General features: G+C 41.7%; 1 protein-coding gene across 5 annotated transcripts in view; it reads left to right on the top strand.

The window, feature by feature from the left end:
- AUTS2 (activator of transcription and developmental regulator AUTS2) overlaps positions 1-11,176 on the top strand; it is a 1,384,488-nt gene extending 1,373,312 nt beyond the window's left edge. For all 5 annotated transcript variants that reach the window (XM_030186244.1, XM_030186241.1, XM_030186242.1 and 2 more), the window contains one exon: positions 8,303-11,176. In XM_030186244.1, the coding sequence (XP_030042104.1) occupies positions 8,303-9,536 (1,234 nt within the window). In that variant the 3' untranslated portion in view covers positions 9,537-11,176. The remainder of the gene's footprint in view (positions 1-8,302) is intronic.
- The last annotated feature ends 2,827 nt before the right edge of the window (positions 11,177-14,003 follow it).

The raw sequence follows: 14,003 nt of genomic DNA, 5'->3' as shown, positions 1-14,003 counted from the left end.
TCATGGGATAGGAGGCAATGTGGATAAGGAATTGGTTATTGGACAGAAAACAGAGGGTAGGGTTAAATGGCCATTTTTTCTCAATGGAGGAGGGTGGAGTGCTGCCAGGATCTGTACTGGGACCGGTGCTATTTAACATAATAAAAATGATCTGGAAATAGGAACAACAAATGAGGTGATTAAATTTGCAGATGACACAAAACTATTCAAAGTTGGTAAAACACATGCAAACTGAAAAATTGCAGGAAGACCTTAGGAAACTGGAAGACTGGACATCCAAATGGCAGATGAAATGTAATGTGGACATATGCAAACTGATTCAGATTGGGAGGAATAATGCAAGTGATAGTCACCTGATATTAGGGTCCACCTTGGGGGTCAGAACCCAAGAAAAAAGATGTAGGTGTCATTGTAGACAATACGCTGAAATCTTCTGCTCAGTGTGCGGCTGCTGCCAAAAAAAGCAAACAGGATGATAAGAATTATTAGGAAAGGGATGGTAAATAACACCAAGAATATTGTAATATTTCTGTGTTGCTCCATGGTGCAACCTCACCTTGAATATTACGTTTAATTCTGATAACCGTATCTCAGAAAAGATATAGCAGAACTAGAATAGGTTCAAAGAAGATCAACCAAAACGATAAAGGGAATTGAACTCTTTTCATATGAGAAAAAGCTGAAAAAGTTAAGGCTCTTCAGCTTGGAAAAGATATTGCTGGGGGAAGATATGATTGAGGTCTACAAAATCCTGAGTTGTGTACATGGGTAAGCGTAAATCAATTTTTTTTCAAAAAGTACAAAGACTAGGTGACACTTAATGAAGTTACATGGAAATACTTTTAAAATAAATAGGAGAAAGTATTTTTTTTTACTCAACGAATAGTTAAGCTCTGGAATTCATTGCCAGAGGATGTGGCAACAGTGGTTAGCATACCTGTATTTAAAAAAGGTTTGGACAAGTTCCATGAGAAAAAGTCCATAGTCTGCTATTGAGATAGATATGGGGAAGCCACTGCTTACCCTGGGATTGGTAGCATGGAATATTGCTACTAATTGGGTTTCTGCCAGGTTCTTGTTGGAAGCAGGATATTGGGCTAGATGGACCATTGGTCTGACCCACTTCACAAGCAATTATTGACACTAACTGGCATTAATTAGAATTTATGTGCACAAATTGATGACCATATTGTGTAAATTTATGTGCGTAAATTCTAAGTTGCAGATTCAAAAATGGGCGGGTCTTATGCATTTCTAAAAATGATGTGCACTCTTATGGCATTCACCTGCTCCAAATCTAACTTAGTTGCCAGCATTTACATTGAGGTTTAGTTGGTGTAAATGACTAAATTTATTCGCACTGAGGGGCACTAGGTTTATTCTATAAACTGTGCCTAACTTCAGGTGTAGTTTATAGAAGACGCCTAGCCATATATTTTTTTCAGTGCCAATTTTCAAGGCGCTATCTATAGCATCCAGTCCAATAGATAGAAATTACAAAGGGTTGGGTGGGTCAAAAATCTACACATATATTCCCCATTTCATAAAGAGAATTAATGAATAGTACCTCATATTTCCACATGGGCATTTATAGCTGCTCATATAAGTTTTTAAAAAGTGCTCATTTTGGGTAGTCCTGTATAGGAGGGATTGAGGGAGGTATTCTCCTTAATCCCCCTTTGTTTTTCTTTTTCCCACTGCAAGTTGAAAATAAATAAAGATTGAGGCCTCTGCATTTGGTTAGCAGCATTCACACATATAGGTTTGCAAAATGGCTGACATGCTTGTGTAAGTGAGTATACTTACACCTGTAAATTGTGAAATACCAAGTTATGCATGTCTGGGTTGCCACTTACACATGTAAGTTGCCAAGTTTCCTCCATTGATTTGTCTCATGTATATATTTGTAAAATGGATGCTTCCACTTCACGGTCCATGAAATACATGTATGTCGGTAGATTAGAATCTCTATGTTCTATCAAAAATGGGGCTCATCCTATATAATAATTCTCAACTCCAACATTCTGAGGCTGCCTGGAACCGTGGATCCCTTGGAGGTGGTCTGGAGTTGGAGTAGATAATAGTGACGTCACACAACCCACACCAGATTGGCCAGTAGAAGGGAGAGGGGCAGAGCCACGATACAGGGAGCAGCGAATCAGCACAACACGGGGAATGCACAGCAGCAGGAACAGAAGCTTCTCACAGTCACTCTCACATACACTCTCTCAATCATACACATTCAGAGGAAAACCTTGCTAGCACCCGTTTCCTTTCAAACAGAAACGGGCCTTTTTTACTAGCAATTTATAAAGTACACCTGTATGCACATGAAGGCTCATTTTAGATAGAAGTAGAATTTGGAATTGAGTGGGACAAATGAGAGGCATGGATCTGGATGCTATGACCAGCAATGACAACAGCAGACAACCGAGTGAACAGAAAGTAGAAGTAGAAGCTTTAATGCACAATTAAAAATACAATACCCGATGTGACTCTAGAACTGATACATCCAGGGAAAAAAAAAAAAAAAAACAGGAAAAAAAAAATCTTCCACAAGGAATCAGCAAGAGAACAAAAGTGGAAGCCACCAAAATGCAAATCTTCAAGACAGATGAACTTATAATAGGTCAAAGCTCAATTCAACTAAAGACTAAGATCCAGATGGGCACTATCACTGTTTTATCCACTTCCATTTTTAGTCATAATGATGTATATAGGTTATCATATGTTTTATTACTTTTGAATATTCATATTCTCAATATTTATGTTTCTAAAGTACCTCTGACAAAGGCCTATGTGCCGAAACATGGCCAGTGTTGGTCTTAGGGTCCTATTTACTAAGCCACGCTAGAGGCGAGTTAGGATTTTAGCATGCACTGTGTAGACACCCACAATATTTCTATGGGCGCCTACAAAGTTAGGGTGCTAATTTTGTGCACAAGCTAAAAATGCTAGCGCACCTTAGTAATCAGGGTCCCAAGTCTTTAGTCCTCATCCTTCTCGATCTTTCTGCTACTTTTGACACTGTTGATCACAACCTACTCCTTGACACGCTGTCCTCACTTGGATTTCAGAACTCTGCTCTTTCCTGGTTTTCTTCTTCTTCTTTTTTTTTTTATTTATTTTTATTACATTTGTACCCCGCGCTTTCCCACGCATAGCAGGTTCAATGTGGCTTACATATTATACAGGTACTTATTTGTACCTGGGGCAATGGAGGGTTAAGTGACTTGCCCAGAGTGACAAGGAGCTGCCTGTTCCTGCAGTGGGAATCGAACCCAGTTCCCCAAGGCCAAAGTCCACCACTCTAACCACTAGGCCACTCCTCCACTCTTATCTCTCTCAGCGTAGTTTTTGCTCATAACCTTTATCTTGGCTTCCTCTCTTCAATAGTCCCCTTTTCCCTATGTGTCCTATCTGTCTGTCCTACCCTTATCTCTTATTTGTCCTGTCTGTCTGTCCTGATTTAGATTGTAAGCTCTTGAGCAGGGACTGTCTTTTCTTCATGTTCAATTATGAAGTTCTGCGTACGACCGGTAGCGCTGTAGAAATGATTTGTAGTAGTAGTAGTAGAATTGAGGTTTAGCGTATTATGAACATGTTCAAATATATCAGCTGACATTATTATTATTAGCCTATTGGCTTTTATTTAGTCCATCTGTCTTGAACAATTGATACACCCAGGTCAGGACATGTAGAATTCTGGAAGTACTTTAAAAAAGGATCTGTTGTCACATAAAGGAGCGTATATGTAAGTTTCTGGCACATGCAACAGGAGAATCCATTGTACAATTATAAACGTAGAAAAAGATCAGTGGAGGAAATGCGGCAACTTAGATGTATAAGGGCCTAGACTTAACACATGTAAACTGTGAAATATCAACCTACCTGTGGATGTCAGCCATTTTGCAAACGTTACATCTGTGCTGTTGCTAGCTACCTACAGAATCTGCAGCCTTTTCTGTTTTTACTATTTTATTTATTTATTTAATACATTTATACCCCACATTTTCCCACTAGTTGCAGGCTCAATGTGGCTTACACAAACCGTAGGGTGGGCTACAGTACAGAAAGTACAATTAAACTGTGTAAAAGTAAGATAATAGGCAAATAGGTATCTTATGAACAACAAAGATAGCAAAAGATAATACAAGGAAATAGAGTCCATGAATCTTGATGAGACCAGGAAGAAGTAGGTTATGTTGAGTCTGGAAGGTAGGCCGTTTTAAACAGGGTGGTCTTCAATAATTTTCTAAAATTTAGATAGTTCTGAGTAGATTTTAAGGATTTTGGTAAAGCATTCCATAGTTGTGTGCCTATGAAGGAGAAGTTGGAGGCGTAGGTAGATTTGTATTTAAGGCCACTGCAAACTGGATAATGTAAATTAGGTAGGATCGGGAGAAACTGGACCTGTTTCTGGGTGGTATTTGAAAGGGGGAAAATAGCAATGGGTCATTAAAGGATGGTTCCTTTAATCTGTCTCCTAAAGAACTGGCTGAATCAAGTACTTTTTAAAAACCTATCAGTGATTTTGAGCACGTACATGTTTTCCTGTTCTGAAATAGGGAATACGTTTAGATTGCAGTCTGCCCAAACCCTGCCCAAATGACACCCAAACCATGGTCCCTTGAAATATCTACATATTATGAATTTGCGTGTGTAAATATCAGCTTTCAGAAATGGGTTTTGACACGTGTGTGCTACATACACGCGTAACTGCTGGTTAACTGATGTTCAAATCATGGATAAGTCTTCCAAGATTTCTTCAGAATTTGTGTTAGAATTTTATAAAGGCACATAGCCGCCCCTTTGACAAATTACTTCCAGTGGCAGTCTTTCGGGAGCAGCATATCCCTCCACACCGGCCCTGGTCTGGCATCTCCCCCATTCCTTCTTCAATCCCCTTCCCCGAGCCTACTTTTGTTTATTAAAAGACGGTAGCGGCAGCGATTCCCATTGGCTGCCCTGCCGCCTGCTTCGGCCTCTTCTCTCTAGTGCGGCCTGCCTCTGACATAACTTCCTGTTTCCTCGGAGGCGAGCCTCAGTAGAGAGAAGAGGCCGGTACTGGCGGCAGGGCAGCCTATGAGAATCGCTGCCAATGCGGCCATCTTTTTTTTTTTTTTTTTGAAAGAAAGGTAGGCTGAGAGAAGGGGGTTGAAGAAGGAAGGGGGGAGATGACAAGACTATGACCGGGGGAAGGGGGCACACCATCTCAGCCCCCGTCTCAGGCGGCAGATTGCCTTGTGCCGCCCCTGATTACCGCCAATCAGCACAGGCATTCCTGGGGTAGGAGAGTAAGCAGAGCAAGGGGTGCAATTTACACTTAAGCAAGAGGCATATATGCCTATTCTTTCCAGCATATGTTCCTTTCATAGCTTATGCCCTGCTGTAGAATTAGCCTCATATTTAGGAATACTTTTCCGTATGTGTATTACTTTGCACTTGACTAGATTAAGAGGGCAATCCTACAAAGTACTTGCTAACAATTATGCCTCAATTATGTGTGTATATCGTTAAAATAGAGGCATATATGCGCAGATATGCACGCAAATGCCCAAATTCTGCTTTTCTGTAAATAAGTGCATCTCATACATAGTGTGTCTATGTGTGTGGTGGGGGGGGGGGGGAGGAATTCTATAAATGGAGCTCAAAATTTGTCATCAAACTGTATTCTATCATGGGCATTCTGGGATTGGCGCCCTGTAGAGAATAGCACATAGTGCCAGGATTCACGCTCAACTTTGGGCACGAGGTGTGACACCAACTGAAACCAGATGTATATCCTGGTGCGCAAGTTGGACCTGGTTCCTCCAACTTCTATAACACTACGTGCAACTTAAGGGAATGCCACTGGCCCGCCCATGTTCCTCCCATTGCCACGCCCCCTTTGCAGATCTGCATGGAAACACTTAGGTACTATTCTATAAATGGGTGCATAACTGTATTTTCGCACGGATCTCATTTCAACGTCTTGCATCTGTTAGAATGCTTTCAGTGCCATATAATAGAATTTCTCCCAGTATGTACTTTACAGGGGGATTCACACTTTCGCACATAACTTACAGAATGATATAAATTAGATAAATATCTCTGGCACTTAGAAGCACCAACATATCTCAGTTCTGTGGCAGGCATAAGTGTTCACTCCTAACTGCTTATTTTGGCAATTCTTAGTTATAGAATTGCCCCCTTATTATCCTCCATTTATTTTCATTTCATGCCCTCTTTCCTCACTCCTTTAGTCATACTGCGAGTCCTCCCATATCTTCCATTTCCTTCTCACTTAGGGGCCATTTCTGGAAAGAGGGTACAAGCATTTAGGTGCCAAGAATGCATGTAAATAACCAGAGTAAGAACATAAGAATGGTAGGTGCCAAGAATGCATGTAAATAACCAGAGTAAGAACATAAGAATGGTAGGTGCCAAGAATGCATGTAAATAACCAGAGTAAGAAGATAAGAATGGCCATACTGGTTCAGACCAGTGGTCCATCTAGCCCAGTATCCTGCTTCCAACAGTGGCCAATCCAGGTCACAAGTACCTGGCAGAAACCCAATTAGTAGCAGCATTCCAGAATCCCAAAGAGTAGCAAGATTCCAGGCTACCAATCCCGGGGCAAGCAGTGGCTTCCCCATGTCCATCTCAATAACATGTTTTTGATTGCATATAAACATGCAAATGCCAATATTACAGCCACGTGCTATTCAATAACATGGCACCTAAATGTGATGGCATGTATCTTTAAGGGTGGCGTACTCATGAGCGCAGTGTGGATGGGAACAGATTTATATTTGTAGGTTGCCAAATACTATAGTCTATATGCATTCTATAGCAGTCTGAGTGTGAGCATTTACACCAGCTGTATGGCTGATGTAAGTGATTCTGGACGATATTCAGCTCTATTTAAATGGTTAGCAATGGAAAGTAGTGAGGAATATAAGGGTGAATATTATTAGTATTACTATACACATAGTTGGATATTACAGATTTGTGAATGACACGATACAGAAGGTGAAATATTTGTTAGATAAAACTGTTTAAAGTAGATACGTCGGGGGGAAGTACAATGATACAATGTTAAAATGTTGAAGCATAGAGGGCGGGCGGGTGTAGGGGGGGAATAAAATGATAAAAGTTTGATGACTCTAAGTAGCAAATTACTTCACTTGTTTATTTACTCAAGATTGAACTTCTGTATATTCAGAATATGGAATGTGATGTTAATTTTGTAGTGTCATCAATAAAAGTGTTAAAACTAAATGGTTAGCAATGGCTCCTGACCGATTAAATAGCGTTAAGCTGGCTAATATTCAGCACAAGGTAGCCCGTTATCTCTGCTGAATATTAGCGTTTAGTGGATAACCAGCTATATATTGCGCAATATAACCGGCTAGCCGCAAATATTTAGTGCTTGGCTGGCTAAGCATGGCGGCCAAATCAAACTGCTTAAATAACAGGCCTGTCTTTGGCCACTATAAAGTTAACCAGCCAGTGTTGAATATTCACTTGGCCGGTTACGTTTAAGCCAGCCAAAAAAACCCCTCTCAGATATTAAATTCCGGTCACCGGAAATTGCCCAACATTGAATATCCGGACTCAGCGCTGATTGCAGCACTTAGCCATCCTGCCTCCCGCGGGCTGAACATTGGCCAGATTGTGTATAATGTATTTGCGCATTGAGAGACTTCTACGCTAGTATCCTACAAAGGAAAGTAGGCACCTTTAGAATTGCCCTCGTATAGCCCAAGTATTGTTCTAGTCTCCTAGGAGTCCTTTTACTAATGTGCGCATGAAAAATGGCTTGCGGTAGTGTAGGCGCAGCTTTTGGGCGCGCACCGATCCGTTTTTCAGCGTGCCTGTAAAAAAAGACCCTTTTAAAAATTTTTTGCCAAAAACGGACGTGCGACAAAATCAAAATTGCCGTGTGTCCATTTTGGGTCTGAGACCTTACTGCCAGCCATTGACCTAGCGGTAAAGACTCACACGGCAACCAGGCGGTAATGACCTATGCACATCAAATGCCACTTGACGCACATCCGAAAATAATTACTTTTCGGATGCACATATTGGACGCGCGCCAAAATTGAAATTACCGCAAGACCCACGCAGTAACTGGGCGGTAACTCCATTTTGGCGCACATTGGGCATGCGTAGACATTTATGTGGCTTAATAAAATGGCTCCCTATGGATGAGACAGCACAAAACACTTTCCTTACAGCTGTCTGTCAGTGCTGCGCTGATAGTGGCCAGTGATTTGCTGAGATGCTAAGATATATGTGTTTTGTTTCCTGTCTTTAGAGAAAGCATTGAGAAACGCCACTCCAGTCATCCCTCGCCAGCACCTGTTAGCGCAGTGAATATTTTGGGACACAGTCGCAGTGCGGCAGAACAAATCAGGAGTCACTTGAATACTGAGGTGCGAGAGAAAGAAAAAATGAAAGAACGAGATCGAGATGTTTCAGAACCCTGGAAGGATGCTTCTATTGAGGAGCATAAAGCCAAGGACAACCACATTTCAGAAAAAGAAAGTCTGGGCCATGACGTCAGAGTGGTTGAAGAGACTAAGCAAATGTCCAGGGTACCTTCACCCTATGTTAGGCCTCCAGTATTAGAAAGCACGAGGCCTAACAGTACTTCCAACAGAGATGTAGACAGAAAAAATGAGTCAGCATATGATAATCAGAAGAAAAACAATGATATTAAAGTGAAGGAAGAAAGAAAGGAGGACCATGATATAGTCCATGAAGTACCTCAGATACACAGGTCATCTGAACAAGCACCTCCAATATCTGCATCCAGTGTGCATCCAGGTCCTTTGTCGTCTATGCCAATGGCTGTGGGTGTTAGTGGCATGCATCCAATGAACAGTATTGGTGGTTTGGACAGGACTCGTATGATGACGCCCTTTATGGGTATAAGCCCAATCCCAGGTGGAGAACGTTTCCCTTACCCTTCTTTCCACTGGGATCCAATGAGGGATCCATTGAGAGATCATTACAGGGGGCTAGACATTCACCGTAGAGACCCTCTGGCTAGAGAGTTTTTGTTAAGAAGTGATCCGCTTCATCGTCTAACAGCACCACGATTATATGAAACTGAACGATCATTCAGAGACAGGGAACCACATGATTATAACCACCATCATCCCCATCACCTTTCTGTTGACCCAAGGAGGGAACATGAGAGAGCTAGCCATTTGGATGAGAGAGAAAGGTTACACATGCTTCGAGAGGACTATGAACATGCCCGCCTGCACTCTATTCATCCAGCTGCCTTGGATGGGCATCTCCCTCACCCAAGTTTAATGACCCCCGGCCTTCCCAGCATGCACTATCCAAGGGTCAGCCCTCCAACAGGACATCAAAATGGACTTCTCAATAAGACTCCTCCCACAGCAGCTTTGAGTGCCCCTCCACCTCTTATTTCTACTTTGAGTGGTCGCCCTGGATCTCCCAGAAGGACTACTCCTCTCTCCACAGAGATAAGAGATAGGCCTCCATCCCATACTCTCAAAGACATTGAAGCTCGGTAAAATGAAAAGTTGTGAATGAAGATAATAGACATTGTAAAAAAAAAAAAAAAGTGATCAATACGCACTCTGGATGGACCTTTGTAAAAATGTATAGAACTGAGTAAAAGATTTTGAAATGATTTTTTGTATATTATCTGTTTAAGATTTCCAGAAATTTTCTCCAAGTCACATGTTCCCTATGTCTTTCACAAGATTTTATTTCTAATTTAAAAACACTTGACTTGAACAGGTAAAAAGGCTTAAGAAGTTGTTTGCCTGCAACAATTTGATTTTAAAAAAATGGACATTTTCAAATTTAATGGGTTGAAGGCCTTGTAGATATGTACAAATGACTGCTTCATTGGCAATGGTTCATATATGCAAAAGGGTAAGATGAAAGCTTTACTTTGTACAAATGTAAAAAGATAAAATTACGTAACATAATACATTAATACTTCTTAAACTGTGCTCTTTGCAAACTTACTATTGATAAACACAGCTTGCTTATGCTGTGTTACATTTATTGTTTTAGACAGTGAAACCCCTTCAACTATGCAATTAACGTTAAGGCTTTTCACAAAAGCCTGCATAAATGAAAGGAGCCTTTTTCAACACAATTACAAAATAAGTGAAGTCATATTTTCCCTGACAAACTCCTATGTATCTGTTTCTTTTAATCGTTTTGAGAGGGTAAGTTTATAACGATGCAACCACTTGGCAGAACACACCATTGAAGATATATTTCTTTGGTCTTCTGCAGAGTAAGGAATTGTAGCAAAACTGATACGCCCAATAGAAAACAGCTTCCATTCAAAGAACTTTGTGCTAAAGAGACCCAAGATAAAGTTCCATCCAACAACATAATCTTTTCGTACAGATACTGTAATTCAGACAATAGTAATACGAATTTGTCTATATTTAGAAAAATGGATCGAAAGAACCGGTCACACTAAGGGAGCCTTTTACTAACGTGTGGCAAGGTTTTGTAATTACTGTGTGATAATTACCCAAATTAATCGCACACTAATTGCAAAGCATCTGCGTTAACTGTTCGGGGTGCTTCCAGCATCATGCCGTGCAGTTGATGCAGAGAAATTATAATTTGCTTGCGTTAACTAAACTGAAAGTAATGCAGATGCATGTGAAACTAGATTTTAGAAAGAATGTATGAACTGGAGTTCGGATATCCAGGTCGGGACAGGTAGAATTCTAGTAATATTCTGCCAACACAGAGCCTTTTCCACGAATGATCTGGCTGCAGGCGGCAGAAGAATCTATTTTACAATTGTCAACATCTAAAATACCAACAGTGGCAAATTGCAACATACACATATAAGAAGGTGAAGTTATTCATATGGGCTGCTATTAAGGTGGATTATTTAACTGTTAATCCGGGGGTCGATATTCAAAGCGATTTAACTGTTTGTGCAGGGCTATCAGCTGATCAGCAGCACTGAAACATCTAGGGCTTCTTTTACCAAGCGGCGGTAAAAGAGGCCGTGCGGTGGTGTCAGAGCACGAGTTTGCCACGTGCCGAGACCCCCTTTTATCGTGCTGGCAGTAAAAGGTCATTTCCATCTGGGACAGGAAATGACTGTTGGTAAGTTAAACACTTGCTGGGCAGCCATTTCCTGGGGAGCCCATACCACCTCCCGATTACCGCCAGGGACACCCCCCCCCCCCCCCCCCCCAGCGCTAGAAAATTGAAAAGATTTTCTAGTGCCGGGATCAGCGTGTGGCCAGAGTCGGAAGTAGCGCTGAATCACCGCAAGCCCATTGCCACAGTAGCCCTACCGTGGTTTCATAAAAGGGTCCCTTAGTGTCGCTGAGTGTCAGCACTGACTGCTAAAACCATAGCTGGCGAAGTTGTGGGCAGTCTGGGGGCGGAGTTGGCACCTACACGGATAAGTGTTGATATTCAGCACTTAGCCGCCTAAGTTAACCAGACAAATTGAACCACATAAAACTCAGTCCTATCCAGGGGCGTAGCCAGACAGGCGGGAGAGGGGTCCAGAGCCCGAGGTGAGGGGCACATTTTAGCCCCCACCAGCGCCGCCAACCCCGCCGCTGCCACCAGCGCCGCCAACCCCGCCGCCGCCACCACCACCAACTTTGACCCCCCCCCCGCCAACAACCCTTTCGCCCCCCCCCCCCCCCCCCCCGCCGCAGCCAACCCGCCATCGCCTACCTTTGCTGGCGGGGGACCCCAACCCCCGCCAGCCGAGGTCCTCTTCTTCCGGCACAAGGCTTCGTTCTGTTTCTGAGTCTGACGTCCTGCTCATTGTACGTGTGCAGGACGTCAGACTCACAAAAAAAAACCACTGACCACCATCAGCTAAATATTTACTCCTAGATCTCATCGAATAAAATGGGAAAAATGGGACCTTTGCAAAAATAGCAAGCGTTGTGGTAACATGGTAGCCAACAATGATAACTTTCCCCTAAATGTCGGCGTTTTTACATGTATGCTAGTAATTTCAAAACATAAACTTTAGAAACGTACACGTCTTTTCTGTGCCCAATTAGGTACACAGGCCACAAACATTTGGCACAATCGCAGTTGTGGGGAGGGAGAAATAGAGGGGGATTCTTTGCTGAAACCTAGATATACCCAAGAGGAGCTGTAAATGCTACCCTTGATTACGATGCACATGGACATACAGACCCCTTCTGAAATGGGGAATGCATATATGTATTTTTTTACTGTCCCACACGCATCCTAATCACACACAGGCTGTATGTACATATTTGCGATTTGCATGTGTTAATCTCGGCTTTCTAAAATCGGGTTTGCTATGCACATGTACATGCTGGTAGCTTTACTTGCAAACCACAAATAGAGATTCTAAAGTAACAGTCAGTGGTAAATTAGTATGTGTTAACTACAAAGCAAAGTCCATGCCTGTTCTCCACCCAATTTCACTCTGGGGTCCTTTTACGAAGGGGGCCTGCGCTGGCGTTGGAGTGTGTGTTTGACGTGCGCAGAGGCCCCCTTCTATTGCAGCGGGTAAAAGGCAGGCCTTTGTTTTTTTCAAGAAATGGCCGCACTTGCCATGCAGCCATTTTGAGGGGGGGGGGGAGCAATTACTGCCACCCATCGAGGTGGTGGTAAGGGCTTCTGCGCTAACCCAGCAATAACCAGGAGGCACGCAGCACTGCCTGATTACTGCCAGGTACACACTGTCACTACAAAAACAAATATTTTTGCAGTGCCAGAAATGGTGTGCGCTGGGGGAGGGGACTACCATCGGGCTGCTGCTGCTGCATTAGCCCGGCGCTACTTCCCTTTTAGCGAGTGGTAAGCCCTCGTTGGGCTTACTGCCGCTTCGTAAAAGGGCCCTGATTTGCAGCTAACATGGGAATTAGTGTGTGCCAAGCATCAAGCTACCAAGTCAACCGTTAGCTTGTGCTAATTCCTATATTAAGTGTTTCATGCACTTTAGTGAAAGGCTCTCTAGGAGTTAATTCTATACCCTTTTTGATAATATTTAAGTGAATAACCACTAAAAGAAGGTTTATATTTCTCAGATCAGGGAGTAAACTATAGTCATTACTGAAGACATGTAGGGGGTAATTTTATAACTGGTGTAAAGCCCACGTAGACTTCTATTTTTAGCCTATTTTAGCACTTCTGTGTCTTTATAAAATACTAGGGATAAACTGGCAGAAAATATGGCTAGATTAAAGCTGTGAATTACAAAAAAGGAGGAAACAGTCTGAGACTCTAAACCTCTGATTATCAAAACTGTAAAGAAGAGTTCAGTAAATCTTTATAGCAATACACATTTAATTTTTTTCAATTCTTTTATGGTACTGAAAATTTTATATATATATATATATCGAGGAAAAGACCTCAGAACACCCAACTGCTTACTTTTTGTTTTTCAGCGGCTTTAAACAAGGGCGTGGTGTTCATCACTGGTCATAAAAACTTCGTCGTTTTCTTTTTTCTTTTTTGTTTTGTTACATTTGTACCCCGCACTTTCCCACTCATGGCAGGCTCAATGCGGCTTATTTCATTACACTTTATTTGATTTATCCTTTATAAAAATTCTTTGATGTTTTGTTATAGAAAAAGAGGTCTATTTTGTTTGACCACTTTTAGAGAAAAGGTCTACTTCATTAGACCAAATGTACTGTGATTGTCTTTACACTATAAACAATTTTCAGTATTTGAAGCAAAAAAGTCAAGCACTTATCTGTTGCCCTGAAGCAAAATGTGCTCGACTTTTTTGCTTCAAATACTGAAAATTGTTTATAGTGTAAAGACATTCACTTTACATTTGGTCTAACGAAGTAGACCTTTTCTCTAAAAGTGGTCAAACAAAATAGACCTCTTTTTCTATAATAAAACATCAAAGAATTTTTATAAAGGATAAATCAAAGTTTAATGAAATAAAGAAAAAAGAAAATGACGAGGTTTTTATGACCAGTGATGAACACCATGCCCCTGTTTAAAGCCGCTGAAAAACAAAAAGTTAAATGGTC

Source organism: Microcaecilia unicolor, chromosome 13 (assembly GCF_901765095.1).
Source record: "Microcaecilia unicolor chromosome 13, aMicUni1.1, whole genome shotgun sequence".
Classification (NCBI taxonomy): Eukaryota; Metazoa; Chordata; class Amphibia; order Gymnophiona; family Siphonopidae; genus Microcaecilia; species Microcaecilia unicolor.
This window is presented reverse-complemented; position numbering and strand designations above follow the sequence as displayed.